Raw genomic sequence first — 27,301 nt, 5'->3', positions numbered from 1 at the left:
ATCATGCAAATAAAGTCTGAACAACAACTCTACGATAAAACAAAAGGGCCTCAAGAGGTCACTGAGTTCATCCCCTGCAGTGAAACTGGGTAAATGTACTTTGAGGAATTAATCTACCCTTAATAATGAACTAGTGAAAGATTTTACCATCATCCTAAGCAACCTGCAGTGCTGATCAGCTATTCCTAGAGTCAGAAGATCTTCCCTTATGTCCAGTCCCGCAGCCTTCACTTACAAAAAGAGATCATTTACTTCTTCTGTGTTCAGCAGACACAGAAAACACCTGGTAACTGTCCTTTGTAAAATGTGTGTTCACACTAGAAAGCATGTGCTCCTCATCTTTCTCCCCTAGCCTGCACTAAACCAGTTATTCTAATCTTTCCTCACAGGCTCTGCTATCTAACAACTTTCATTTCTATTGCTGCCCACTGGACTCTGTCCAGTTTTTAAATACTGCATTGCCAAAACTGGGCAGAGCTTTCAGGCTCTTTCTTAGTCCTATGCCAAAATGCTAATTACCCAACATACTGTTCAGCTGACACCAGATACCAAATGAAGGATACATACATGCTTTACATATGAACATGCTTATCCTGTAAACAAACCAATGATTGGTGTGTCGTTTCACTCATAATCCACCCATAAATCCCCAGTAGACCCACAGTTTTGCCTCCAGATCTTACAAGTCTGGCAGTGTATTTCATTCTTTAAACTGCTCCCCAGGAACACTGAAAACACACCTAATGTAGATCACTGTGAGATGCTGCTTGCTCTCTTAGAGCAGATAAATGATTTTTTTCTACTATTTCTGCATCCACCTTCTTTTTCATCTAGACCATATTCTCAAAGTTTGCTGACAGGAATATCAAACAGAAAACATAAACATGTTGTCCGAGTATAATGCCTCTACTTTCACTTTTTCACTTCATGTGCAACCATGTAATGGACTATCAAATGCGATTCTAAGAACAGGACAAAAAAAGAGACTGAAATAATTCAGATTCCTGCTGAAATAACACAAGTACTGGTTGAGTCAAACTTCTGTTACACCCTTCCATACTCCAATTTGCAATACTTGAAGAAAAGACAAAAGAAATCCAATCAAGGCACGACCTCAGAGTTATTTGCCCACAGAACGTTCTCTTCTTTCCTCCTCAGCCAGCTGAAATGGAAAGACAGATTGAGTAATTCCTTAAAAAACTATCAAGCTCTGTTGAAGCAGACTGCTTTCATGTACAAAACTAACAAAACCTGGCAACCTTACTCTCACCATCAAAGAGAGTAAGAAGATTAATTCACATTAAATTCAAGAACAGAGAAAGTGCATTTTTTAAAGCTATGTTTAAGAAGTCAGAAGATTAAAAAAAAAAAGAAGAAAAAAGAATGCAATACCAATTCCAAGGATCCCTCTAAGTGAAGATTTCTGAATGCTGCAGCTACCAGTACCGGTGACTACTCAGAAAAAAAGTTGTCATTTCATGCAGAAAAGTTCTTTTTAGAAGGGAGAAAGGATAGAAATAATTGTTTGGTTTCTGTCCTTCCTTATGCTGCCAGTGGCTTAAGATGGGAGAACACAGCACTGCCTGGAAAGACTTTTGGAGACAGAAAGAAACAAAGGAGTCCTTCCTCCAGTTTGAGAGAGAAGTAGGAAATTATAGAGAAACAAGGCGATACAAAAGTTCCAAACTATCATTTTAAAAAGCAGAACCTGATTAAACACAAATAATTTCTTCTTCTCAGAATTTACTGATTTGTACTAATAAACTATAGCAGTTTCTCATAAACTATAGCAATTTCTTCCGTGTTTGTGCTGTAAAACTGAAGTAAATACACCTGTGAATTTACTGATGAAAACAAGAAATTGTTTTTTATTTAAAGCTCCCACAGAACTCAGGGAAAAAAGGAAGAATATATGAAATGAGAAAAGAATGAACAAGCATGGAACGGATCTAAGGACAAACTTACAGGAGCCAACAGAATAACTAGAGCGAGATATGTTTGGATGACACCTCACTTCCTAAGCAAAACTCGAAGACGGACAATCTTAGTACACAAATTAACTCCCTTCATCCTGTTAATTGGGTCAGATATCCAATAGCAACCACTGAAAAATGATGCAGTACTGAATGAAGAACAGGAATTAAACAAGACATTTTCTTACTCAGGAGTAAAGCCCTTATCAGCTGCACAACTTCTAATGCCATTGTAAAGCATGATGTCAATTGGAACTGATAGCTGTGCACTTTAGAAAGCGAAGAACAATAAATACAATCACTAGAGGAAAGATGGGGTGCTGAAAAGTCCTATGCTAAATGTTTTGCAAACCAGAAGATAAAACTGGAGGTGGGAGAGACCTGTTGAAAAGTTGTTTTCATTTCTTAATACAAAAACAAGCTGTTACTAGAGGAACAGCTTTATAGGACTGATGTTTTAGATCAATGTGAGAACACAGCAAAGGGAGGAGGAAAGAATTCTCCACTCCAACGGTGTGGGAGTGGTGTATGGTTTGACACTATCCACCTCATTCAGCTATTTGCATTGACTACAGATCCCTACAGATGACAGACTTCACATCTCCTTTGTCTAAATTCCAAGTGGGTCTATGCAGTTTCAAGATTATAAGCACAGTAACAAGAACCATTTTTAAAATGATTTGTATAACATTAATTGATTCTTTAACTCATTACTAATTGTCTTTCAGACAGGTCAAGCCTCCTATCAGATCCATATCACAAGTTTACAGAAGCAGCTTAAGAAAAGACAAGCATGAGCATAAACTTGTGTTGGGGTTGCTTTCAGTAGATTTAAAGGTTAGATCAAGCTTCAGCTGTCTTGTAAGAAAGGTTTCACGTGCAGTCAAAATCCAAATTATTTTAAATTGCTGTATATGACAAATAGCCTTTCAATCAGGGACTAAAAACTTTACTTACCTACAACACCTTCCCCAGATGAACACCATTGATTCCTACAGCAATGGGAGATCGGTGAGCGGAAAGGCCAAATGAGCATGCTCTTTCATACAGGTGTAATAACAACCTTCCAAAATCTGACTTAAGGGGAACAAAGGAAGGTAACACATTTCCTCTCTCTCACCGTCTATACTCATCATCAGATCTTCAGAAAGCAGAGTTAAGTGTGAGGTCTCCATATACCTACACTAGCCAATTAACACTGGTTGTGTGGGAAGAAATGATTTCTTCATCTCAGAAGCTGGTGTACAAAACTGAGGCTCTTGCAACCTTGAAGTAATTTTGTGGAGATGTGTGGAGGACTAAGTTTTCTAAATATGCAGTTAAGCTAACTTGGACACATTCTGCAGCCCAATGACCTACATAATTCAGAAAACAAATAGAAAACACAGTTAATGATTTTGCACATGAACATTTTATTTGCACGTTGTAGGCAGGATTGACTTGGCAAGCAAGCTTAGTTTTTCCAATACCAAATGATGCTAAATAACCCACTGCAAGTCAGCTTGAAGGTCTGAAAATTTCACGCAAATGATGTGACTCAAAACTCTTGTTTAGTAAATACTAAATATCCCCACCATTTTCTCCAACCTCATCTATCAAAGTTTAAGATTCACACTTTGTTCTCTCATTCCTAGTCTCTCCTAAACCTAAGGCTGTTTGTTGTTGTTTTTTTTCTTCCTTAATTTTCCTACTCCCTTGCTTTTTCCCCCCTCATTCCCTGGAGCCATATTTTCCTCAAACACCTGCAAAAGAAGGCCTCTTTCCATTTATCACTTCACAATGTAAGTTGGGAAAGTCAGGCAAGGTAATAGCATTCTACTGTTCTCTTCTGGAGTGAAGTAATTAGGCAAGGCAGTGACATATTCTAATGCAAAGGGAACCAGTTTGTCTTTACCCCCACATTCTTCAGTGTCCACAAGGTGAGTAATCTCACAAATACACTCAGATTAAGGAAAATGCTTTCATCAGAAGTCACATAATTTAAAAGCATAGGAAGAGCTACTCCCAGATCAGAAGAAAGAATGAAGTCCTAGATTTTGAAAAGGCACAGATGTAAAAATCTCAGAATATTGCACCATACAAAGCAATGAATCCAATTAGAATTACACAAAGCATGATAATAAGAGAGGGGAGGGTGGCTACATCATGCTGAGAATATATATATATAATGATAGCTAAAAGGAAAGAGGTATGATGTGAAAACGGCCGAGTAATGGTTGACAAATTAATGACTAAACTGAACACGTGAAACAGAGCATCTTATCAGATGCAGAGAAGTCTTCTGAGCAAATTTCTAGCCAAAATGCATTTAAGGTCTTATGAAAAAAAAAAAAGAATGGGAGAGACAAAGTAAACACTGCACTTGAAATGCAGCAGACAGGAACGAGGGAGCAAGCCCCTGGAGAAGGCAGCATCTTAGAAGACAGCACAGATATGGATGCTGCTTGAAAGCATGCAGAAAGACAAAGTCTCTTGGATAGTCTGAAAACTATTATTCTACTACACAAACAAGGTGATAATGGAGACCTGAGAAAGCACAGCATTTACAGACAACTGGTCTGCTGGCTACAAAGTTTTTGCCAAAATAAGTGAGGATATAAGAAGTCCTCACTAAGGCAAAACTTTGTAAAGTCTGATTCAGTTGAAATACTTACCAATAACCTACTTGTTCCTGCAGAAATAGAGGTAGCAGTGATAAAGAAAAAAGGGGAAAACCAATCAATGCCAAAAAAGTCAGTATAAAATAGTAGAAAGAGTAAACTGGGAAGAATCTATGTAAATAAGGAGTTAAATGGTCATACAGGACTTTCTCGGGAGTTTAAATATCAACTCTAAACAACATTTCATATTTTAACAGCATAATTACATATCACAGATAGCTGTAGTTAAATTTATCATACTGTTATTCAATTTTATCTGTTACAAGTACAGTTCCAAGAGAATCTATAACAAATGCTTAATAAAATGTGAGAGCAGGTTTTTAAACTGGGATAATATTGAAGTTTTATAATCACTGATTTTGTAAAAGCACCTACTTTTAAGGCAGAACATTTTAATATGATTAGGGGAAATATCAATGTGAAGAAAGCATGCAGAATGCCTTAGAGGAGGAACAGCGAAGAGGAGACATAATTGGTTCAGAAAAAGATAGGACAAGTAACACCTCCACCTAAGTTTTCTTCACTATTATCATTAAAAGTAAAGGAAAACCAAGCTGTTAACTCACATGCTGTATACATGTCAATCACAACAGACCTGCCTATATTTCCAGCTTTTTATCTTTCAGAGAGTACGTAATATCCACGCCATATCCTGCAAAGTCTTACAGAATATCCATGAGCAAGAAGCCAATTTTAAGTCAATGTAATTATTCTTTTTGAACAAACTGAAGAAATACTTTGAGCATCACTTGTGCTCCAAATGATCATTGCAGAGAATGCTACTGAATGTTTACCTCGATTTATACCTGCTGCATTGGTCTACCTGCCAAAATGGTCCATTTAGAAGTTTGTTTATGGATACTTACTTTCAACACCTACTCTTAGAACAGAAACATCTTGTTTACATTAACTAGATCATGCTAAGATGCTCCTATGCAAGAATACACAGACACAGTAGACTAATTGGAACAAATTAGTTCAAAAGACAGGTGTTTTGACTTCTCATCAGATTGAGAAGTAGTACATTAAGTAAAATGCTTTCACTTATCCAATTATGGCTTCCCTTTAAACAAGCATAAGCCTCCAGTGCTTTACTTATCCATAATATTACTGAAAGTAAGAGAAGCTTTTTTATCTATTGAAGAAGCACAACTTCAAACAAAATCATGATCTGACTTGAGTTTGTTTGAATACTGAGATTGACATCAAACTACAATATACTAACAAGTTATATTTTTAAAGTTAAAAATGGTTGTTGCTTTTTTCTTTCAGCTGGCTGAAGACCAATCATAGTTTATATTCTGGAAAGCCTTGATATCATCAGGGTCACAGTGTGCCAAGTGGTGTGTGTGTGTCTGTTTGCACATATGCATTAGCCCATCCCTTGCAGAACCCACATGCTATAGTAGACAAGGAAGAACAATGGTTACAATAGGACCAATGTCTGCATTAGAAAGGCAGTAAAACTTGTCCTAGCTTACATAGCAAGTCAGGTGATTCTTGTAAGTCTCTAGGTATTACGGCATATAAAAGTGCCTGGTTGCCTACCATGACATTGAGACAAGGGTAACAGAAGAAGCAAACCATTACACAGATTAGCACTACCTCACCACTTAAGTTTGCTGTCCTAACCAGAGCCTTACCCAGAGGGAGAGCAAGGCTCTTCCATAATTCTCTAAATAAATAACCAAACAGAACATAAGGAATGAAATACACACAAAAAAAATAAAAATAAATGTTTTTGATAGAAGAAAAAAGCTCTTAGGACACCATAAAGAACACCTGAGTTTAAGTCTGCACACTTCTTGTTCATTTTACTTGTTCATTCCTTCACCTCACATTTGCCTCTCGGCAGCACTATTTCCTCTGCTCCTGCTGACCACTCCTGTACATGCCTGTCAACTAGTGAGGAGTCAGCCTGAGCACGCGTTGCTTTAAGCTTTCCCACTGCACACTGCTGGTTTAGCTGACCTGCCAGCAGAGGCTAAACAAGTCAGACACTGATAGGATCAAAACAGCAGCTAGAGGGCAAAGACCAGTAAGGTGAAATGAACACCTGCATTGTTTAAAAAAATGAAAAATTAAAAACAAGAAAAAGAAACCACAGCCAATCAAATGAAAAAGACTGTGTACTTCCAGAACAAGGACAAGATAACACGTGCTTTCTTCATTACAGACTCACTTTAGCTACAAGCAATTTACTTAAAAGAGAAAAAATCTTCCATCATACATATTAAATAACAGAACACACAGGCATTCTCAAACTAGGATTTCATTCTCAAACTAGGATTTCATTCTCATCTAATTTCTGTTTTTGTTTTTTTTCTCCCCAAAGTGTAAGGTGCTCATTAAAAATAATCTATCCCCTTTCCATCATTACTAAGAGATCCAAATTCCCAAGTTAAACAATACTAGTCACCTAACACTAAAATGAGTAGACAGATTTACTTGAATTTTCTCATTGTAATCTTCCATTCTAGGATTATATATATATATATATATATATATATATGTAGCAACTTCCCAAAATCTTCTATGGAAAAACAACAAATCAACACTGTAGTTCTCAAAGGGAATTTTCAGTTAAAGATCCATTCTCCACACCAAATATATATGCATATATTTGCCCTTAAGTAATTGTCTACTGAGTCATTACTTCTTACCTTTCACAGACCAGGTTTTAAGAACTGCAAAGAACCAACACCATTTATAGGCATTTCAACTTAGATCTCTGTCCTTCAACAAAGGGATGTATTAAAAAGAGCTTCTATTTCAGTATACGGAAGACATCCTTTAACTGTTTATAAAATAAATGTCTCCATTACACCCTCAGTGGATAACTGCCTCATTCTTCAACTTCGTTGCCAATTTTTACAGCATTTCCTTATTCTAGAATTTAGGAAGAGATGTCAAGGTAATCCCTTCCCACACGGACATCAACCTAAGCCCACATCTTTCTTTACAGATGCCCTCAGATGGCAAGCTCACTGCACACAAGTGTAAGCAATAACAGCAACTTTAGTAAATTTCACATTATGGCCAACAACAAATCCCTGACATTAAGCCAAACATCAGACATTTAACTCCACTGAAAAAAACCTCAACCAAAAACAGATTTGTTCCAATTCTTTCATTCATGTTAAAGACTGCTGAGTAGTACGGCGCAGACATATGAAGAGCAACCTATGCCTCCAGGCTTGTTTTATCATGAAACATTAAAAAAAAAATTATTATTTTTTATGATTATTAACATCTAAAAGTTCCCCCAAAAAGCCTATAATACCTGTTGACCTTCACAGAAACACACTTTTCTCCCTAGTGGAGGTCTAGCTGTACCTGACCTTTCCAGCAGTTGTAACAAATTAGAAAATGGAAGATCTGTCAATAAAAGAAATCTCCTTTCATTGTTGTTGTGTTCTGGTTTTTGTTTTGCCCTTTTTTCCCCTATGAGGAGCAAAAGACTCAGTACAGTTCCTGTGCTGTGTAGTAAGAATGCCATTTAAACTTGTTTCTTTGCTTTCTAGAACTGTGTAGACATTGTACCATTCATTCTATTAATCCTATAATCTACAACAGCAGTTTCTGTTTTGGAAGACATCTCCCCAGGGCAGTATGAAGGCTACAGAAGACTAACAGCTGTCTAATCTTTCAGGGAGATCCTCCAGCTCAAGCCTGAGAATAAGTGAATGCTGAACTTGTTCTGTTAACAAAAGACCTCAGTCTGACACGCTGTCTGCCTGGTACTTTCCACAAAACTTGGTAGGGCAGACTGAAATTCAGCTCTTGGTGTAAAACTGATCCTTAGCTAAAACTGTGACCAGAAAACAAAGATGCATTTGGAAGGGTTGTATAACACACATGTGAATTAAATATTTACACAAAAGCAAATGGTTTTGGATAGAAGTCAAGTTAGGGAATGGAGTTCAAAGCACTTAATGAGGTCCTTCAGAAAGAAAAACAAAAACTTCAACTCATTAGTCAGGACTCTGCAACAAAATTCATTTAAGTTGCTCTAAATGTTCACATAAAGTAACCTTTTTATACTATCAGTCAGTTACTCAAGTAATATACAGGAGCAACATTTCAAGAGGGAAAAAGAATGTTAATTCAAGCTCTTCAGTAAAGAGAAACATTTCAGACATGCTTATATCATCCCCGCAGGTTACTCTACCTGCAGCATCAGTGGGATCATAAAGCCTCAAGTATGTTGTTGTTACTCTTGACCTGGACTGGTACATCATAAACCCAAGGATAGTACAATCCAGCAAAATAAAATAACAAGCCTTTTGGAATAAATTCAAACTACTAAAGAACAACACAGTCCTCTAATCTATTAATCTTTTGGAAAGAACAAAGACTCAGTCTTGTGTAGATCTAGGATCAATGTAGACAAAAAAAAATAGATGAGAAATGTATTAATGTGAACAACTATGAAGTTGCTTTTTAATTTGTTTTAAGAAAACAGGCTTTTTGTACACAAGCAATTTATAAAACTGCCAGTTATTATAACCTTTACTATCAATCCCCATTCCCTCAGGGACAATTTTACTGAAAGAAATTGAAAGTATGGCAAGAGGAAAAAAAGCCTCCTATAGAACTACCAGATTTATAGACTAGCCAGCGAATAAACAAGTATAAAATGTATTTAAATATAGATTCTGTGTTCCAGCTCTTAACAATGCCCCCCCAGTCCAAGCAAATATGAATTTTGTTGCATTCCCTATTCAATATTCATACATTTCTTTAACTATTCAGGGAACAAAAATTCTTTCATCAAACCTAAGAAAACACAGTACTAGGGAAATACCTTGTAGAATATGACTTCACTAAAAACCTTAGATTTACAAGAAAAAAACAAGTTACATATAAGACCTCCAATCAAGTAATTTTAAAGGGTAAATAAATAAATAAATAAATAAAAGGCAACTCCAGCTACTATCTAATAGCTTGCCTCAGTTCCCAGATATATGGCAGAGGCCCATCCGAAATAAGGTTAATAGTAAGTTGTTATCATAGAATGGCTTGGATTGAAAGGGACCTTAAAGATCATGTAGTTTCAACCTTGATGCTGAGGGATCAGTGACAGCTGCCTTAGAGCTTTCCCAGGACAAAGAGAAAAGTAACACTTTGACTAGTTATAATGAAGTTGAAACTGAATTTATTTTTGGAATATATATTCCAACAATTGAAACAGCAAATTCAGAACTCATTCTCCCCCACAGAATCCACTCTCTTTTGGTGGGGAGTAAGAGGAAGAAATACATGAAATCATAGAATGGCTTGGGTTGCAAAGGACCTTAAAGATCATCTGGATTCAACCAACCTGCTGTGGGCAGGGTTGACAATCATTGCCCATATCCAGCTTGACCTTGAATGTTTCCAGGACAACCTTATCCAGTGTGTCACCACCTTCTGAGTCAAAAATTTCCTCCTAATGTCTAACCTAAATCTCCTCATCTTAAACAATCCCCCCTTGTTCTATCATTGTCATGTGGTTTCATTTTTTATTTGTTTATTAGTAAACTGAACGAAGCTACTGATGTTTTTACAGAAGCTAGTATAATGGCAGGGTAAAACATTAAAAACACTTCCACGTTAAAATGAAATAAGTTTTACTTTATGACTCCCACCCCTAAGGAAAACCCTGCAACATTTCTAAAAAGATATCAGTAAGTCAGAAAATAAATAAATAAATAAACTGCACTTAACAATAGGGAAAAACAAAATACCCAAATCCACATAGCTCTCAGCACGCAGGGTCACAAAAAGAAAGCAAAAAGGTCACTGCCGTATTTACAAACCCTCTTTTCACACATGAATCAAAGTATTGTTGTGTTTTCCATCCTGGCTTTGAAAGCTATTAAGTGAAATTAAATATTTACATGTTTTGTTCTTTTTCTTCAACATAAATGATGAATCTGATCTTGCTTCCTCAGCACTACGGAATGCAAAACTATCTCCCTTCAGAAGTACTTCAGAATACTAATTTCTGAATTCTAACCTCTTGTCATGAAAAACTAATGTTAATTCAAAAGGTTAATCTTTCAGTGAGCCTCCTACAGCTCAAAGCATTTTTCTAACATTAATTCAAAACATATCGGATTCGTGTACCTTGAAGTTTCTCCAAGATTTTAACTTTTAAAAATCAAATATTTCATTCATCTTATTTTAAAAAAGGGATGTCATACTGCTTCAGAGATAACTGAACAGATAACAGAAAAAAATCGGTATAGCCTGCTTTTCATTTTTCTGCTCCCACTTACTGGGCATCACACCAGTTCCGCCGCCGGCTCCAGCGCGCCTGGAGGGGCTCCTGCCGGAGCTGTCCATGGCGCGGGTGCTGAACAAACCGTGGGCTGCCCGAGGCTTCTGCGCGTTAGGGCCAGACTCTGCTGGGCTTTGGGGAGTAACCAAACACTGAACCACTTTTCCTTCATCATCAATCTTCTGTTAAACCAGCTGCAAAGTGCACTTAGACAGGTACTACAACGATGACACGAAGAAATACATTAACACATGTCAAGCCAATCAGAATCAAGTCCTTTGAAAAGGTTTTTTTGTTTTTTTGTTGTTTTTTTTTTTTTACACTTGCTCTTCAGGCAACATCCACAACTTAAAGAAGCAAAGACACTACTTTCAGCTTGCATAAGAGTTGATGAGATGCACACAAGCATAAAACCACTGTAAATTGCATCTATACAGCATTAGTGCCAATTTTCATATGTGGTCACTACCATATATACCATATATAAGTTTTTTTTTAAGTACAGTTAGATGCTTGGAATTTAAAATTAAAAAATACAAAAAAGAAGGAAAAAAAAGCTACAGCTGGCTTCCTTGTTTATATGGAAATAAATAGTTTCAAGCTTAACAGTTGTAGAGAAAGGCAACAGCAGATATAGCTGCTTTAAACCAGTTTAGGATCACCCACACAAGACAGAGATAACAGTCTCATAATAAGGAATTGTTTATCCTTTTCTGAGGACCAAGGCACACCAAAGGAGGCGATCTCCAAGTAGAGACCCCTCCCCCTCCCTGGTCGTGACCAGCCCTTAAATGAGGTGTGGGAGGGGTGGACACTGGCTCCATCTCTACCTGTTGCACAGGTGAATTGCTTCCAGCTGTGCTCCCAGAGCTGGCTACACCCATTTACCAGGGTGGTTCAGGCCATGATTTAACTATTCCCATACAGCAGTCAACCCAAACAGTAATGCAACACAATTCTCCATAGCAAGTTAATTTTTAAAAAGTTCTGTTATCGATCAAACCTCCAGGATCTGGTTACACAGGCAATCCCTGACAGAAACAGCAACTGAAGTGTTTTACGACAGGTTTTTGTTGTGAAATATTGTCTGTCTCCTTACTACCCTGGTCATTCTTTGTCAGACACCCGGCAAATTAGAGCTCTCTACAAGCTCAACACAAAGTAGATACAAAAACAGATATTAAACTGTAACAGCACAGTAAATGTCCTTTCAGTTACATTTTGAGACTACAACTGTTGCGAAAGTCAAACCTAATGGCTAGAAAGAATCAAGTGCAGCTACATACAATAGAAAAGCCCTTCATATTTGTAACAAACTATTCTAGTAAAAAAATGCACCAACTGCAACCTTGCATATTCAGAATTGGGAACCAGTTGTGAAACAGTAGGTGAAAGTTACCGGGGAAAGTTTTCCAATGGCAAAATTAGTTGTCAAAAGAAAATACCCAGGAAATGAGATGGCTTTCCATTCTTTCCATTAAGAAATAATGGGGGGGGGGGGAGGGGGGAGGGGGAAGAGAGTAACATTCTCTGGTCAGAATGGACTAAATCTATCTGAACCCACACTTCAAAAGGAACCATTAACCTCAAGGTCTCTTCATCAACAAAAAATACTTTTCCACCATGCATTGCCTTTCCTTAGATCTGTTTTTGCAACCCTTTTGTGTAAACTTTTGAAAGAAAAGACATTGTCTGCCTACGAACCTAAATACAAACATGAAAAATTATTTACAGTGTTAGGAGCAAGGCCCATTGTTTTCCAGCACAGTGCAAACAAAGGAAGATGCAGTGTTGAAGTACTGTATATACACCAGGAACTGACTGAAGTTGGCAAAGTACCTTTCTTCTGTCCTTTTCCTCTATGGACCACTACCTGTGGAAACATTCCTGGACCATTTAAATGAGGTTTATTTTTCATACAGTTCACTGAATTGCAGGGTTAGGAAGGTACCAACAAAATTAGCTTACTGTTTAGTAAGAGTTTTGGGGGGAAAAAAGCACACACAGAGAAAAAAAGGCTGTAACTGTTCTATAAATCTCACTATACTATACCATACTATATTCTTCAAGGCAGATCTGTGAATATGCTAAAAGTTTTGCATGTGCAGTATTCATTGATTTAATTACAGGGGCCTCATATACAAGTAATTATTTTGGTACGTTTAACTTCAGTGTTCTTTCCCCATAAAAACTGGGGTAAAGAATTAAAAATAAAATAAAATAAAATAAAATAAAATAAAATAAAATAAAATAAAATAAAATAAAATAAAATAAAATAAAATAAAATAAAATAAAATAAAATAAAATAAATATAATTTCCAAAATCATGTCTTTCTAGGAAAAAACAAAAACAGGAGACACTTTCATGGTTTTGATTGTGTTTTTGTTCGTTTTTAAACATAGCTAGATGTTTAAAATGCTCCTAAATTAGTATTTATGTAGATTTTTTTGTTACCGTTTTGTTTCCAATAGTGCTTCAGTACTGGCACTGTAAGTTCAATATCTCATCCAAACAGAAAGCTACAGCAGGGCAGAGAAATGGAAATTAAAAAGGAGAGACTCTCAAGAAGCAATACATACTCTAGTGAGTTAAGGATCACAGATTAAGAAACTGGATAACAACTACATTAACACACATCTGTGCATCCTGATTCCTTCTAGATAAGAGTAGCATAGCCCACACCACTGTTCCATACATGGTTCTTCCTCCTCCTCTCTCTTGCTTACAAATTTGGCAAGCTTCCATAGGACTTACTTTGTAGCTATTATTTTCTGGGGTATTTAAGTTTTTCACTTATTTTCATTCTGAATCTTTGTGGATTTGTCAGACCACCTACACATTTGATGAAAACATTTGATTTTAAACACATTTCAAAGAATACTTGCATGCTACGGCTAACGCAGTTTTAGAATTAAGAACAGAATACAGCTGTTAAACAGCTAAGAAACAGCCCAAATCCATGATGAGACAAAGAAAAATAAGAGATCTTAGAGATGTATCTTATAATTCATATTATTTTGCAGCATGTATTCTCCAAACAGTTTACAAACATTATGTTAAATCAAGTAAAGAGATTTTACTACTTGTAAGTACTGAAGAGCCTTCCTTATGTTAACTTCTACTTCCCTAACCTGCAATCTGAGGTCTTTGTAAATGAAGGGAACCTGAGAACATCCTCTGGTTTATATCATCTCATGCAGACCAAAATACCTGTCAGGCCAAGTGGTCTTCATAAAGCTTAGATCTCATCCACTTGTCATAAATCAACAGTCTTTTCCAACGTATTACATTCTGTAGTGTCAAGAAATGACACAAGTCTGAAACTCTTTTGAACACTTTTCCTGGAAGTAAAGTGTTGGATCATTAAGTACACTTAAAAGGTTGATCACTAGCATGACAGATATCTGTTGACAAAAAGTCATATATAACCACCAAAGACCACTAGAAAAACTAAAGGAGAATAACCATTATGCACATTCAGGAGATGTGCCAGCACTGACATAGCATGTAATCACTTAGCATTGATAACACCCTAGTCATTCAACTAACCTCTCATAACTAGAAATTTCACCTTCAATTCTTAAAACAGTAATGAAATCATGCTGTAAATCAATCTGACATAGAGACTAATTACAGAAGCCCAACTAGAAAGTGATTTGAAATACTGATATTTTCAAAAACCGTTTGTAGTTAAAGTGCAGCTAAATAATTGTTTTTTATAAGTTACACCTGGTATGGAAAGGCAAACAAATTGTAACAGCTCGTTTTTTTTCTTGACATTATTCTTAGATGAATTTATTATAAGTTACTAGAAGACATGTAAAGTGCATGCCAGATGAGAACGCTGTATTTATAGCGCACTAAGTCAGTCAGCAAACAGAATCTACTAAAAATATCCACAATGGCATGCAGCACACCCACTCTTTGGGGACTATTCACAGTCTGGGGTGGTCTGATTTTTAGACAGAGCAAACAAGGATGCAGAAAATAAGCCAGGTAGGTCAGTTCCTGGAGAAGTCTGCAAGTTACAGTAGAATCACACAAGTTCACATTCTATCTGGCAACTATTCGGACACAGAATCATAGAATGGTCTGGGTTGGAAGGGACCTTTAAGATTATCTCATTCCAACCCCCCTGCTATAGGCAGGGACACTTCCCTCTAGACCAGGTTGCTCACAGCCCCATTCAGCCTGACCTTCAATGCCTCCAGGGTGGGAGCATCCATAACCTGTCTGGGTAATCCCAAACACTGCAAGAATTTTCTATGTGTTTCCTGATCTCCCCAGGACAATATAGTTCAATTTAAGCACAGAGAGCAGAAGCAGCACATGCTGAAGAGTGAAAGCAAGAACAATCCTCATTCCTACTACAGCTTACCCTCCCGTTTCTGCAGGTGTCAGGAAGTTGTAACCTATCAAATAACAGACACCAGTGAGCTCTGGATACACACCAAGACATCCTTATGAAAGTCACAACAATCATTTACAAAGGAAAGGCAGCCTTGGGAACATAGGCATTTGTTTAGGAGATATCTAAGCAGAGAGCAGACAATAATTTCCTGTATGCTTATGAAACACTGGTTTGGTCTTACTCAGGTTTTTGTTTTATTTATTTATTTATTTATTTATTTATTTATTTATTATTAACAATAATCATTTTCTTTTGATTTATCAGGTACACATCAAAACAAAAATTCAGAGAAATTAAGGATTTCTCACTCTTCCTTTTCAGAGGTTAAAAATATGCAAGAACAATGTGTTTCATTACCAAGTAAATGAACAGAATATGCAGAAATTAACATGGGTCTCTCCTGAAACTAATTAAAGCATTAATGAGCAGTAGACACATTACAGAAGAATCATGAAAATAATACAAGTTTGGTTCATGTATCTGCAAGTAGCACAGAAAACCTACCCCAAAAATCTTCATAACATTATTCCTAAAAGTTTCATGCAAGGATCACACAACAAATCAAGAACATCTACGTGATGAACTTTTCCATGAACAGCTGCCAAGAACAGGAGAGAACTTACCCAAGCAGATGGGTAGGCAATGTGTTATAAAAATAGTTCTGAATTTTTAGCAGTGACAAAAGGCTTTTCTTACAAGACAAAGAAATGACATGGAAGGCTGAGTGTAGTCTGCAATTATGCGAGAGCACACGGAAAGACACACTGTCAGGATACCAGAGTTGGATTAGGTAGTCGGAAGAAATTAAAGAGGAAGGTCCTGTTTGAACTGGCACTCCAAAGGCTGTCAGATGTTATCGCCACCCTGACAGCCAGAAAAAATATTTGTATATAGCATTATAATTAAGCTGTTTCCTCTTATTCAGACCATTAACTATTTAAGTTTTTCTTCTAAATGCAGTACAGCCATTCTTATTATTCAGTTTCTTCTAACCTCTTTTGTTTACCAGGCTGGAAGATGAAAAGGGAAAAGGGAAAAGGGAAAAGGGAAAAGGGAAAAGGGAAAAGGGAAAAGGGAAAAGGGAAAAGGGAAAAGGGAAAAGGGAAAAGGGAAAAGGGAAAAGGGAAAAGGGAAAAGGGAAAAGGGAAAAGGGAAAAGGGAAAAGGGAAAAGGGAAAAGGGAAAAGCTACTCAATCACTTGCCTCTACCTTTAGTCCAGACACCCCAAACCCATCATCACAGAGACATGGCTGTATCCCCATCTGAAGGGAACTAAAACATGACCCAGGAGATTCCCCAGCACTGCTTGCCAGCAGTGCTCCTTAGTTCTCTTAGCTCATTTGTCCAAACATGTAACATTTGAGGCTATAATCACTCTGAGCTAGGGCAGGTGGTGATGAAGGTGGACTTTTTACTTCTTTCTCTTGTCCTCCAACTGTTCTTAGGAGAATTTATATCTCTGCTGACTGCCAGGAGCTCTACGTTGCCCACTGTATGTAGAAATGAATAACAGAAGAGCCCCCTAAACATGGGACAACATGACCTTGAAAAGCAATCAGATTCCTCAAACTCACCTGTCAGCAGAATTCTTCAAGAGCTCCTTATCAACAGATTTATCCTTGAACTGTTTTCCTAGCACAATGGATTTTTTTAACCTGCGTTTTAGTTAATAGGATACTAATAGATTTCCAAATCCTCTCATATCTTCAGCAACTGCTGAAGCAACTCCTCTCTTTCACTCTGAAGTGAATTCATATGCAAAACTGATGAAAAAGTAAGGCACACATCCATCTCCTTCACAACCTATGGTTTCTGTAAAGGTGTACATACATGTATAGATGCGTTTGGACTTCTCTCATCTTGCAAAGTGGTCTCCACTTTACTGTTCCTTTACAAGAAGCACAATAAAGACATCCTCTCATGACTACGACTCTCCCAAAGTGTAAAAACATGGTTATGACTGCGTCACCGCTGCAGCCAAGAGAACAGAAACTAAGCAAATCACCAAAGCAAACACAGTCTATTGGTTTTCACTGTGCTGCATCTTGGAAGACCTTTGAACAGCAACAGTGAAACTATCTGAAAGTACACGTGGGATTTTTATTTTTATTATGCTCACAAGAGCATATGCCTGTGTTACAATATCCCTAAAGGAAAAGTTAGAGTCTATATGGAAAAGCAATATCTTTTATTAGACCAAAACCTTACAACCTTTCCTCATTCTGAATGGCTGGAGGGCAATTTAGAGAAATATAAGTTGTACTGAAGATGAACTGGCCTTCCTCAAATGTTGGATAACAGGGTGAAATTGCAATAGTAAGTTTCACTGTTCCTGACACAAATCACAGACACATAGAGGATATCCCAAAAGTCTCAGAGCAAAGCACACTTCCCAACACTCCTCCCACATCAGGAGGCAAAGACCTCAGAGCTACAGACTTCACTGGCAAAACAGGAACTGCACTAAAATCTGAAGTGTTTAGGAGTTTCACACTCATGATTTCACAAATCAGCAGTACTTTTGAAAGGCAAGGAAGGGACCAGAAGATACTTGCCTCCTGAGCAAAGGTATGAGAAAGATGAAGAGAACCTTTTTCCATAGCCTGGAGAATTCAACCATCACCTCTACTAGCTACTATTGCAAACAAATGCTACTGCAAAACACATGAAAGGTTCTACCCAGAAAGCATTACATACAGTCAGTGGCTGGCAGTAAATCCTGCTCTGTAAGGTATGCTTCATGTGCTATGTGTATTTCTAGCAGGTGTTTTCACCAACAATTCTCCCTGTTGTGACCGCCTGGAAAAAGATCACAAAGAAAGAGGGATAATAAGGAGCTACCAACACTTCAAATGATGAAATCAACACTTCAGCAGTTACCCAAATCAAAGAAAATTCTGAAAGAAGCTCCAGTTTGAGCTGATAGTGACAAGCATTACTGACAAAAGCAGGATAGAGCTATAGCTGTAGCTGGCAGTCTGTGCAGATACACTCACTGCATAAAAACAGTGGAAAAAATGAAATCACTCGTGGATCTCAAGACCAACTCTTTAGCATGCTGCTCTTAACAAAGGTAAGAATATTTACTTTGGGGCTGGAAGAAAGGGGAAGTCCCGTTCGCTGAGGAACAGAATGGGAAACTACTGGTTCAAACTCCTGATAGCAGTGTTATCACCTTATAGGAAACTGGAACTTGGCACTGTGTTGCAAGAGAGTGCTTGAACATAATGCGTAGGTTTGTCCTCTACATCTGGGTGTGCCCTGAGATCTCATGGAATTTGGGTCTCATTCTGCTTAGCGCACTAAGACAACTCCATACGTGCCTGTAGCACAGACTTAAACATGGCTTGGGGTTCTTTTTTCCTCTTTGGGCCTCAGTTTGTCCATGCACGTTAATCTGAGTTAAGACACAAGGGTGCACAGCAGCATTTACTCCATTACATTCTCACCATGAGGTACACAAGCCTGAGGTTAGATAGGAGCACTAGATCCTCAGAGCTAGACAAGGCTGCTGTTACTGCAAATCTAGTCAAAGGAACAGAGCAACTAAATCATCATATTCTCCAATATGAGAACAATATGAAAATACTAAGCTTTCTATATTCTAGTATATTAATAAGCATAGTATGGATTTAAATGCGTTACATTAGAGAATTAATATGTATATATTCCTCTTCTGTATATAAAGCTGCTCAGTAAAAATGACAATACAGTCTAATTCACTAGTGGTAAATTAATTACAGTCATCAAACAAATGCAACACCCACCCACACGTCAATGATTGATGAAGCCAAGCAGTATCCCTAAAACTATAAACAGACAAAAATGCAGTTCAACTTATTCTTCTTCTTTCTTTCTTTTTTTTAATTTGAATAGAACCATTGTGCTAATTCTACAAATTAATTTTGGTGTTTTCAAGACAAAAAGAAACAGTTGTGTTTGCAAGTTACAAAACAAGGGAGGGTACTTTCAGCATGCATTTAATACACAAGTTAAATGCCAGATACCACACCTAGACAAGCTTGAGCTAGTTACCGTCGGGTCAAAAACACTCCTTCAAAGTTATTTTTCACCATGCTGAGGATACCAAGTTACGATCTTCATTGAGGATACACATTCCAAGCACCTAATTGGTATGAGAAACAGAGGAAACACAAAGCCTGCAACTAAACTGGGGTGTCTCAATTCAGCATCATCTGGTTGTGTCACTGATATCACAGAATATTTAAGTTGTAAAAAAGGAGTATATCGAATGAGGTCTTTTTCACCAGCACTGCTGTATTCCAGTTAAACAGTTACTCATCCTGATAAGAAACACTAAGATTTTTAGAACAGAAAAAGCAAAATGATTTATGATCACCTCATGACCACCTATGGAGAGTCTATTTTAACACTGGCCACTACAATCCCAACGTATGGCATTCCTTGTTTTTTCATGAGGAGATGAAGAGAATGCACCTCTGCCGGTGCTTCTTCTGCACCAGTAGAAGCAATAAGCTTTGCTTCACCTCAACCTACATCCCCTTTAGTAGCCCAGTTTCAGAGATTTGTAGAAGACAAGCTGTTGTAAAGCAATTAATGCATTATGACATGCCATAAAAAAAAGCATAATCAAGTTCAGAGTTGTTTTGAAGAGACCTTCTTGCATGTGACCAGTTTGCTAGGTAGATCATTGCTCCTCATTGCAGCACTTACATTTAATTCAGAGCTTCCTTGAAGCAAGGCAGGCTGTCAGATAATATCCAGGCAAGGAGAAAAAAAGAAGTTTTTCGTTACAACAACATTAAAGCCATATGCTTTAATTCCCTTGTGCTTAGCATGAACCTCACAACACTCACAGTATGGCATCTTTTCCTCACTAAAAGAAACATATGCACCTACCTCCAGCAAGCTATCCTGACATTACAGCGAGTACCCCTGCAACAAAGCACTGTTATTCAGCAGCTCGGTGCTATGACAGCAGTAGTTTTCTTCAGGGCAAATACTCCTTTAACATGACAGGGCTTGGCAGCTCTCTGTTGCATCCCAGAGCTGCACAGGGAGGAGATGGCTTTGGCTGCAGGCAGTGACAGCTCTGGTGCCCCCAGGTCAGTACAGTGATGGGCATGTGACAGAGCTCTGAGCGCCCCACCAGGCTTCAGTTGCCAACAGGTCGCACCACGGGAGGGAAGGGAACCCAGTCTGCTGCAAACACCAGGCACGAGTCCATTAATTGCAATACAGAAACGTGGTAATTTGCTGTTAGTCCTGCCCTACTGAGAATAAAGCTGTTGGGGAAGCCGGTCGGTATTCAGCCTGCTTCTAACACATGTATTCCATGATAAATATTGGCTTTATCAAAAAGAATGAATCCACTGGAAAATGTCACCTTGCACCTGAATGCGTGACCAGTACAAACAGCGACCTTTAGAATGAGTAGAGCCGCAAGCAGTCGGCAGTTTCCGTGCAGGCTCTTAACTTTAAAGCAAAGAACCCAGGCAGTAAAACGCAAACCCTCCACTAGCTAAACAAATAAAACTAGAAAGACAAAAAAGCTGCACACACTCGCTCTAAGTCTAATGCACTTCTCAAAGGGCCCGGGCTGCTGCTTCGCCTCCTGCTCCTCTGCTGCCCAACACACGTGGCCGTCCCCGGGACCGCCTGCATAGGGAAACGCAGCCCTCCGCGCCCCTCTCTTAGGGGAAATAACAACTTTCTTTCGCTTCTCTTTTTCTCAGCTCTCACAATTGAGAACCCGAGAGCTTCGAAGGCACGAGCGTCGGCCAAGTAGCGATCAGCATCTAAAGAGAGGTTTGGTCCGATTTTAGAATAAAGGGCCGAGACGCATGATCCAATTAAATTCTAATTATGTAAGTAGTAAGGCAGGAGTATTTACACAGGCACTGATTACGGCTATTAAAGTCTAAAGTCGGCGGCCGGGAGGCTCCGTTTCCTCCTAACCGTGCTTTGCCCCGGCTTTGCTTCCAGTTTTCAGCCCCCACTTCCCAAAAACTCTTTACAAACAGCGGCCGGGCTGCAGCCTCGATGGGTACAGAGAGGCCGCCCTCAGCTCCCCCCCTTATCCCCGCGGCCGCCCTTACCTCCGAACAGGTGCGGCGAGAGGTGCGCGGGTAGCGAGCCGATCACCAGCCGGGGCCCGCCGGCCGATCCGCCGCCCCCCGCGGGCCGGTCCCGGCCGCCCTCCTCCGGGGTGCTGCTCACCGAGTCCTGCGAGCCGTAGGGGCCGCTGCTGTGGGGGATGTTGAAGGCGGACTGCGCGGCGCGGGCCGCGGCGCCGGCACCTCCCAGGGACCTGCTGCGGGGCGCCGTGCCCGCCGCGCCCCCCGTCGCCGCCGCCGCCGCCGATCCGCCGTGAGCGCCGTGTGGCGCCGCCGCCAGGTGCGGGTAGCGCCCGCTCGCCGCCCGCCCGCCGGTCCCGTTAGCGCCGCCGCCGCCGCCGCTGGAGGAAGGTAAATCCCCGCCCGAGTACGCCCGGGTGCGGCCGTTGGCGGCGGTGGGGCTGCTCTGCTTGGCGCCCATGGTCCCCCGCCGCCCTTCGGAGAGGAAGGCGCCGGGCGCTGCAACGCGTCGCTCGGTGCGTCGGTGCCGTAGGGTAGAGCCGCCCGCCGCGATCCGGCTCAGCTGGCGGTCCCGGCGCGGCCGCTGCCGGCGGATGCGGGGCGCCGCCGTGAGCTGCTCGGCACGGTGCTGTTGCTGCTGCTGCTGCTGCCTGCCGCCCAGCCGCCGCTCGGCCCCGCCGCCGCCATCCCGCCGCTCCGCGCCGCGCTCTGGGGGGCACCGGCGGCAGCCGCCCCGCCGAAGCCGCTCGCCGCGCTGTGCCCAGGGAGGCGGGAAGGGGCGGGCACCGCGGCACGGCCGCTCCTCTACGCTGTCGCCATGCTGGGGGCGGCCCCGCGCTGGGAGCGGGCGGCTCACGGCGCCTTCCTTCCCCCTGCGCGGCGGGGTGTTGGAACCCGGAGCGGAGCCGCCCGCCCCTCTCCTCACGCAAGGTGCGGGGCGGCGCTGAGGGCGAGGCCGGCGGCGGAGCTGGTCTCCGCAATGCCCTCACGGGGTGAGGCGATACCCCGCTCGGACCGGGGAAAGGAGGAGAAGGGAAGGGGTTAAAGCCTCAACCGCCGCCGGCAGCCGGTGCTGCGGCCGTTAGGGGCGGAGGCGGGAGCGAGGGCCGCGGCGAGCCGAGTTGCGTCTGTCCGTGTGACTCGCTGAGGGGCGGCCGTAGTGGTTCTAATACAGTGTGCAGCCACCAAGTTTGTCTGTGTCGTTCCTCGGGGTGCCCGGGGGGGAGGAAGGTTGTCCTGACGCGGCTCCTGGCGAGCAGTGGCATCTCGGATAAGCCATGTAACAAGGTTGGTGCAGCCTTGAGGTCGGCTCATGGCCGGGAGGATGGAGGCTGTCCTCACTCATTGGAGTCTCCCGGTTGCTGAATGCAATACACAGATAGAAACTGCGCCCAAATTGCTGTGAATTGTACCTGTGTGGCTGACGGGCTTGGTTTGCTCAAAGTGAAACAAGAGCAGAAATACTCGGTTCCTTAATGGTACGTGATGTTGAGCGTCTTACGCTTTGAATGGACACAAATGTGATTCCTACAGGTGAACAGACATGGAGGCCTCCCATCCAAGCCTTTCCCCTTCTCTGTTACAGATGCTTTGTGACACAGTGCGGCCCACAGCTTGGTGTGCAAGAAGAGTTACCTCTGCTTGAACGGTGGAGGAGGCAAAAATCGCAGAGATTTCAACAGGAAAAGCCTGAGATCCCGTTAATGTTCCCACAGAAGGAAAAGCTGCCATAGGAATTCCTCCTCTTTCACTCGATTCCAAGAATTCACATGGGCAAAGGATGTTGCAGACATGACTCATAATTTCTGCTGCTTGCAGAACGCTCGTTGCCTGTTTCACCCTGTTAGAGGCCAGTGTGCTAGGAGCTGTTAGTGTGTTCTTAGCATCTCCACTGGCTGTTAGGACAAACAGCGCTTTGGAAGTACTGCATTGCTACACAGTACCATGGTACCATCTGTATTTTCCTTATGGTCATCCTAAGAGTTGAGCAGGTATTAAATAGATGGGGAAAAAATAGGCCTGAAGACATCTGAAGAGTTATTCAGTGGTACAGTCAGAAAATTAACAGCATAGAGTATCTCACAGAAAAGGGCTCAGCTGCAGACAGCAACAGGACAGCCCCTGCCTCCACAGAAAGCGTGGATATTCCCAGTGAGATATGATTTTCCTTTCGCTTCTGTTTTTGCTTTGCACCTGGGGTGTTTAATGTTTGCAGATCTCACTATCGAGTGTGAATCTAAACAGGACACACACCCCAGTGAATACGTGTCTTCAGAAGAGCAGCTTGACGTGCTTCTGAGCTAGATTTCTCACCTCCATCTTTTCTGCATGCTCTTATTAATGGTTGAATAGATACATACAGAAATTTGCTCTGTATATCCAATAGAACAGTTAAGTTTTCAAGCTAACATTTCTTCTAATGAATGACTACCTACAAGCAGTAAGTCTTGTAGAGGCAAGTACCTGGCACTGTAGTTTCCACCCATTTGTTCATTAATATGCTTCAGAAGTAGTTTGCATAAAAATTTCAATTTCCTACCCAGCGAAGAAAATAATCATTGGCAAGAGGAGACGGTGTGCAGAGAAAGTAGAACGTGTTGCTGCTGACCAAATTTCCACAGATCTCAAGGACTCAGTGGAAAATACACAGTTATATAAAAATTAACTTCTGTGGGCCTACATGGATGAATGCTGTTATTATTCTTGTAGAAACATATCTAAGGAATCTTGTTCGTAATTAAATAAGCATGAAATAGGAACTAACCTTCTCGTTCCAGGATAGTGGAAAAAAACTGGTTTAGACAGGCACATGCACTTGCTATTCTTTGTTATTAACCGTGTGCCTCCATTTTAGCTGTAGTCACACTACCTTGTTTATCAGCAGCTCCCCACAGATACTGAAAACAGAAACTTTTTAAGAGTTTGGTTAATGATAGAGGAAGCAAAACAGAAGTGTTTTGTTCCTCTAAATTAATACTTGTGTAAAGTACACATGCTTTGCATCTGCAGGTAGTTTTAGCCATCTGGCAGACCACACTCTCCTCAGATATGTTCACATCTGTGTGCTAAATGCAATAGGTTTCATTTACCCTGTCCACATGATGGTGAATTACACATAAGCCTATGGCAGCCATCTTTTTGTGAAGCGTTTTGATACCAGTGTATAACCAGCTGGTATACTGAGAGATGTAGAAGACCTTGTTATCCAATGTCTTAGATTTTTACTTGCATTGAATAACACTTTGCTCATGTTGACTTTACTCCTGCAAAAATCTATGCATCTACTTATACCGACACAGTAAAAACAGTGCTGCTCTATGCTGTGATGAGTCTTCATGGATTAAAAAAGCTCAGCAGCTCTGAATGTCTTCTAAGGTTTGGGTCCTAAATTTATTCTGGAAATGTGTGGTTACTTATGTTTTTACCGTGAGGAAGTTTGTCCTTGTTTTAGGAAGATTGTTTAAAACCTTCTGCCTTGTGTTTGAAGCTTATGCTTTTCTGAAGTTTCTATCGCACTGTAAACAATATGCTGTATTTTGTACACACAAGTTACCCATGCAGAAAGCTAATGTTCACAGGAAAGATAACTTAACTTAAAAATAGTCTGAGATTTGACTTGACGTACCGATTGACCACTTACACAAGAAGAAGATGTTGAAGTAATTTACTTGAAGAAATGGCAATTTGTGCTGTGCTTTCCATTACTATGTGCTGTGAAGTAGCATGATAAGATACACACTTCAGTCGAATAATTTTATTAGAAAATGTATTTTCCATAATAATTTCTAGACCGTTCTAAAGGGTTGTATTATTGTAGTCACTGCGTACCATAGTAGGTAACCATACCCAGTATCAGGTGCCATTCATAAGAACTTGCCATTGCATAGAATCATAGAATGGCTTGGGTTGGAAGGGACCTCAAGGATCACCAAGCTCCAACCCTTCTGCTGCATGCAGGGCCACCAACCTCCATATCTAACACTAGACCAGGCTGCCCAAGGCCCCATCCAACCTTGAACACCTCCAGAAACAAGGCATCCACAACCTCTCTGGGCGGCCCGTTCCACCACCTCACCACTCTCACAGTAAAGAACTTCCCCCTGATATCCAACCTAAATCTTCCCTCCTTCAACTTAAAACCATTTCCTCTTGTCCTGACATTATCTAGCCTTGCTAAGAGTTGACCCCCCCTCCTGTTTGTAGGCTCCCTCTAGGTACTGGAAGGATGCATTGAGGCCACCCCACAGCCATCTCCAGGCTGAACAAACCCAGATTGTTCAATTTGAACTCCATTTGAGTGCATCATCTGGGTAGTTATTGGTTCTGTAATAAACTGTGTTAGTTCTTGTTAGTTCGGTGGGTATTGTTATCATCATTACATGTATCCCATTCCATCCCTTCCTAACCTTTCATGCATCTACACCACCCCCGACCCCCTTTGTGCTATCTTTCTTCAGAAGCTGCAGTGCGGACCAAGTGTGCTCAAGGAATAACTGGAGACAAATAGTGGCTTAGACAGTGCCCATGCCTACAATAAAGGCATCTGCACTGATTCATAAATGAAGTGACATCAATCTATGTTTATTTGGGTGTTAATACACAGATCTGTGGGTATAGGAACGTGGGGGCGGATTAGTTGACCTGTAAAGGTTCCATACAGCTGATTCTTCTGTTTCTGTGATTTCTAAGACGAGGGGGTGGAGGACAAACTAGCAGATGGGAAGTATGTTTACTCTCTCTTGTTTTCAGCTCTCATGTATCAGTGCCCAGAAATGCCAGCTGAATGTGAATTTGGGAGTTGGGGGAGGACTGTTGATGGCTTCAACCCTCTTTATTTCTGCAGAGGGAAATAACGGGAGTCTTTCAAAGTATATTCCTGCATCACACTGCCTTGTTTTGCAGTTCAGAGTGCCAGACCATGAATCCCTTCTGCACCTAGAGAGGCATTTGGCTTTACAGAAAGATCTGTCTGAACAATTCACGATAGATAATAAATAAAGCACTTTGAGTCCTGACACTGTGGATATTACACAGGTAAATCAGTCTTCAGAAGCTGATTGCAGATAAGCTCTTTTACAGGATACATCTTTCATTGGCAGTGCTAATTGCTTGAATGCTAGACATCTGCAGACAGAGGTGAGTAAATGGAAATTACAGAAACAATAACAAAGCAAAATATGTAGCAATAAGAGCAGGCAATGGAGCCACGTGACTTTAGATTTGCCAAGTACAATTTGTATTCTTTCAAGTTCTGTGTTATCTGCCAAACATTACCTTAATTTCTCAGAATCGAGGAGAAAAATAATCTTTTTTCCTCATTTTTGCACAGTATGTGGTAATATTTTCAACTGATAGTTTTAAATCACAGAAGTATTGTTCTTTTAAGCTTTTATAGCCACCTGTTTACAGCGTGCTGTTGATAAGCCTAATAACGAGAAACAAGAACATACCAAGTAGCTCCTCAAAGGGCTTTTAAGCCCAGCTGCTTGGGCAGTCATGCATGCGTTTTGGTGACCTCTTGCAACTGAAGTCAAAGGGACAGTAAAGACCTTGAGGTATATTAAAAGTAAGGTTTACTAGTATACATATGAGAGTAGTGCTTTATTAAGGAAGGCATAAGGAAGACAACAAAAGCATGTAACTGGACTTTTCTGAAGGTCTAGATCAGGGCTGCAACTGTACTGAGTCAGGACGAATGTCAGAGGGCTCCACTTCCCATTCTCTGCCAGAAGCGTTTCTGCCTGGGCTGCTGCACACCATGCCTGGTGTAAAGCAGGCACGAGGGTGGTATAAAAGACTCCATCTGTTGTGCTGGCTCTGATCCACATGGCAGAAGACAGAACCTGTGAAAGTGAGAGATGAACGAAAGGAACTGTGAAGCCACTTCTTCCTTTCTGTCCCTGGTATGTACTTCCACAGGAGCAGGAGGAGC

At 40.7% G+C, this 27,301-nt stretch overlaps 1 protein-coding gene and 1 long non-coding RNA gene across 3 annotated transcripts in view; one reads left to right on the top strand and one right to left on the bottom strand.

Moving 5' to 3' along the window:
- ZNRF2 (zinc and ring finger 2) overlaps window positions 1-22,316 on the bottom strand; it is a 52,315-nt gene extending 29,999 nt beyond the window's left edge. For both annotated transcript variants that reach the window (XR_014942934.1, XM_015854022.3), the window contains exon 1: window positions 21,391-22,316. Coding sequence is in view for 1 of the 2 variants with exons in the window: in XM_015854022.3 (XP_015709508.2) it covers window positions 21,391-21,829 (439 nt within the window). In the remaining variant the exon portion in view is untranslated. The remainder of the gene's footprint in view (window positions 1-21,390) is intronic.
- Window positions 22,317-22,467: 151 nt separating this feature from the next.
- On the top strand, window positions 22,468-25,720 carry LOC107309324 (uncharacterized). The gene is made up of 2 exons (XR_001553154.3): window positions 22,468-22,847; window positions 22,955-25,720. It is a non-coding gene; the product is annotated as an uncharacterized LOC107309324 (long non-coding RNA).
- The last annotated feature ends 1,581 nt before the right edge of the window (window positions 25,721-27,301 follow it).

This window comes from Coturnix japonica, chromosome 2, assembly GCF_054131305.1.
Source record: "Coturnix japonica strain WE chromosome 2, WE-NBRP24, whole genome shotgun sequence".
Taxonomy (NCBI): Eukaryota; Metazoa; Chordata; class Aves; order Galliformes; family Phasianidae; genus Coturnix; species Coturnix japonica.
This window is presented reverse-complemented; position numbering and strand designations above follow the sequence as displayed.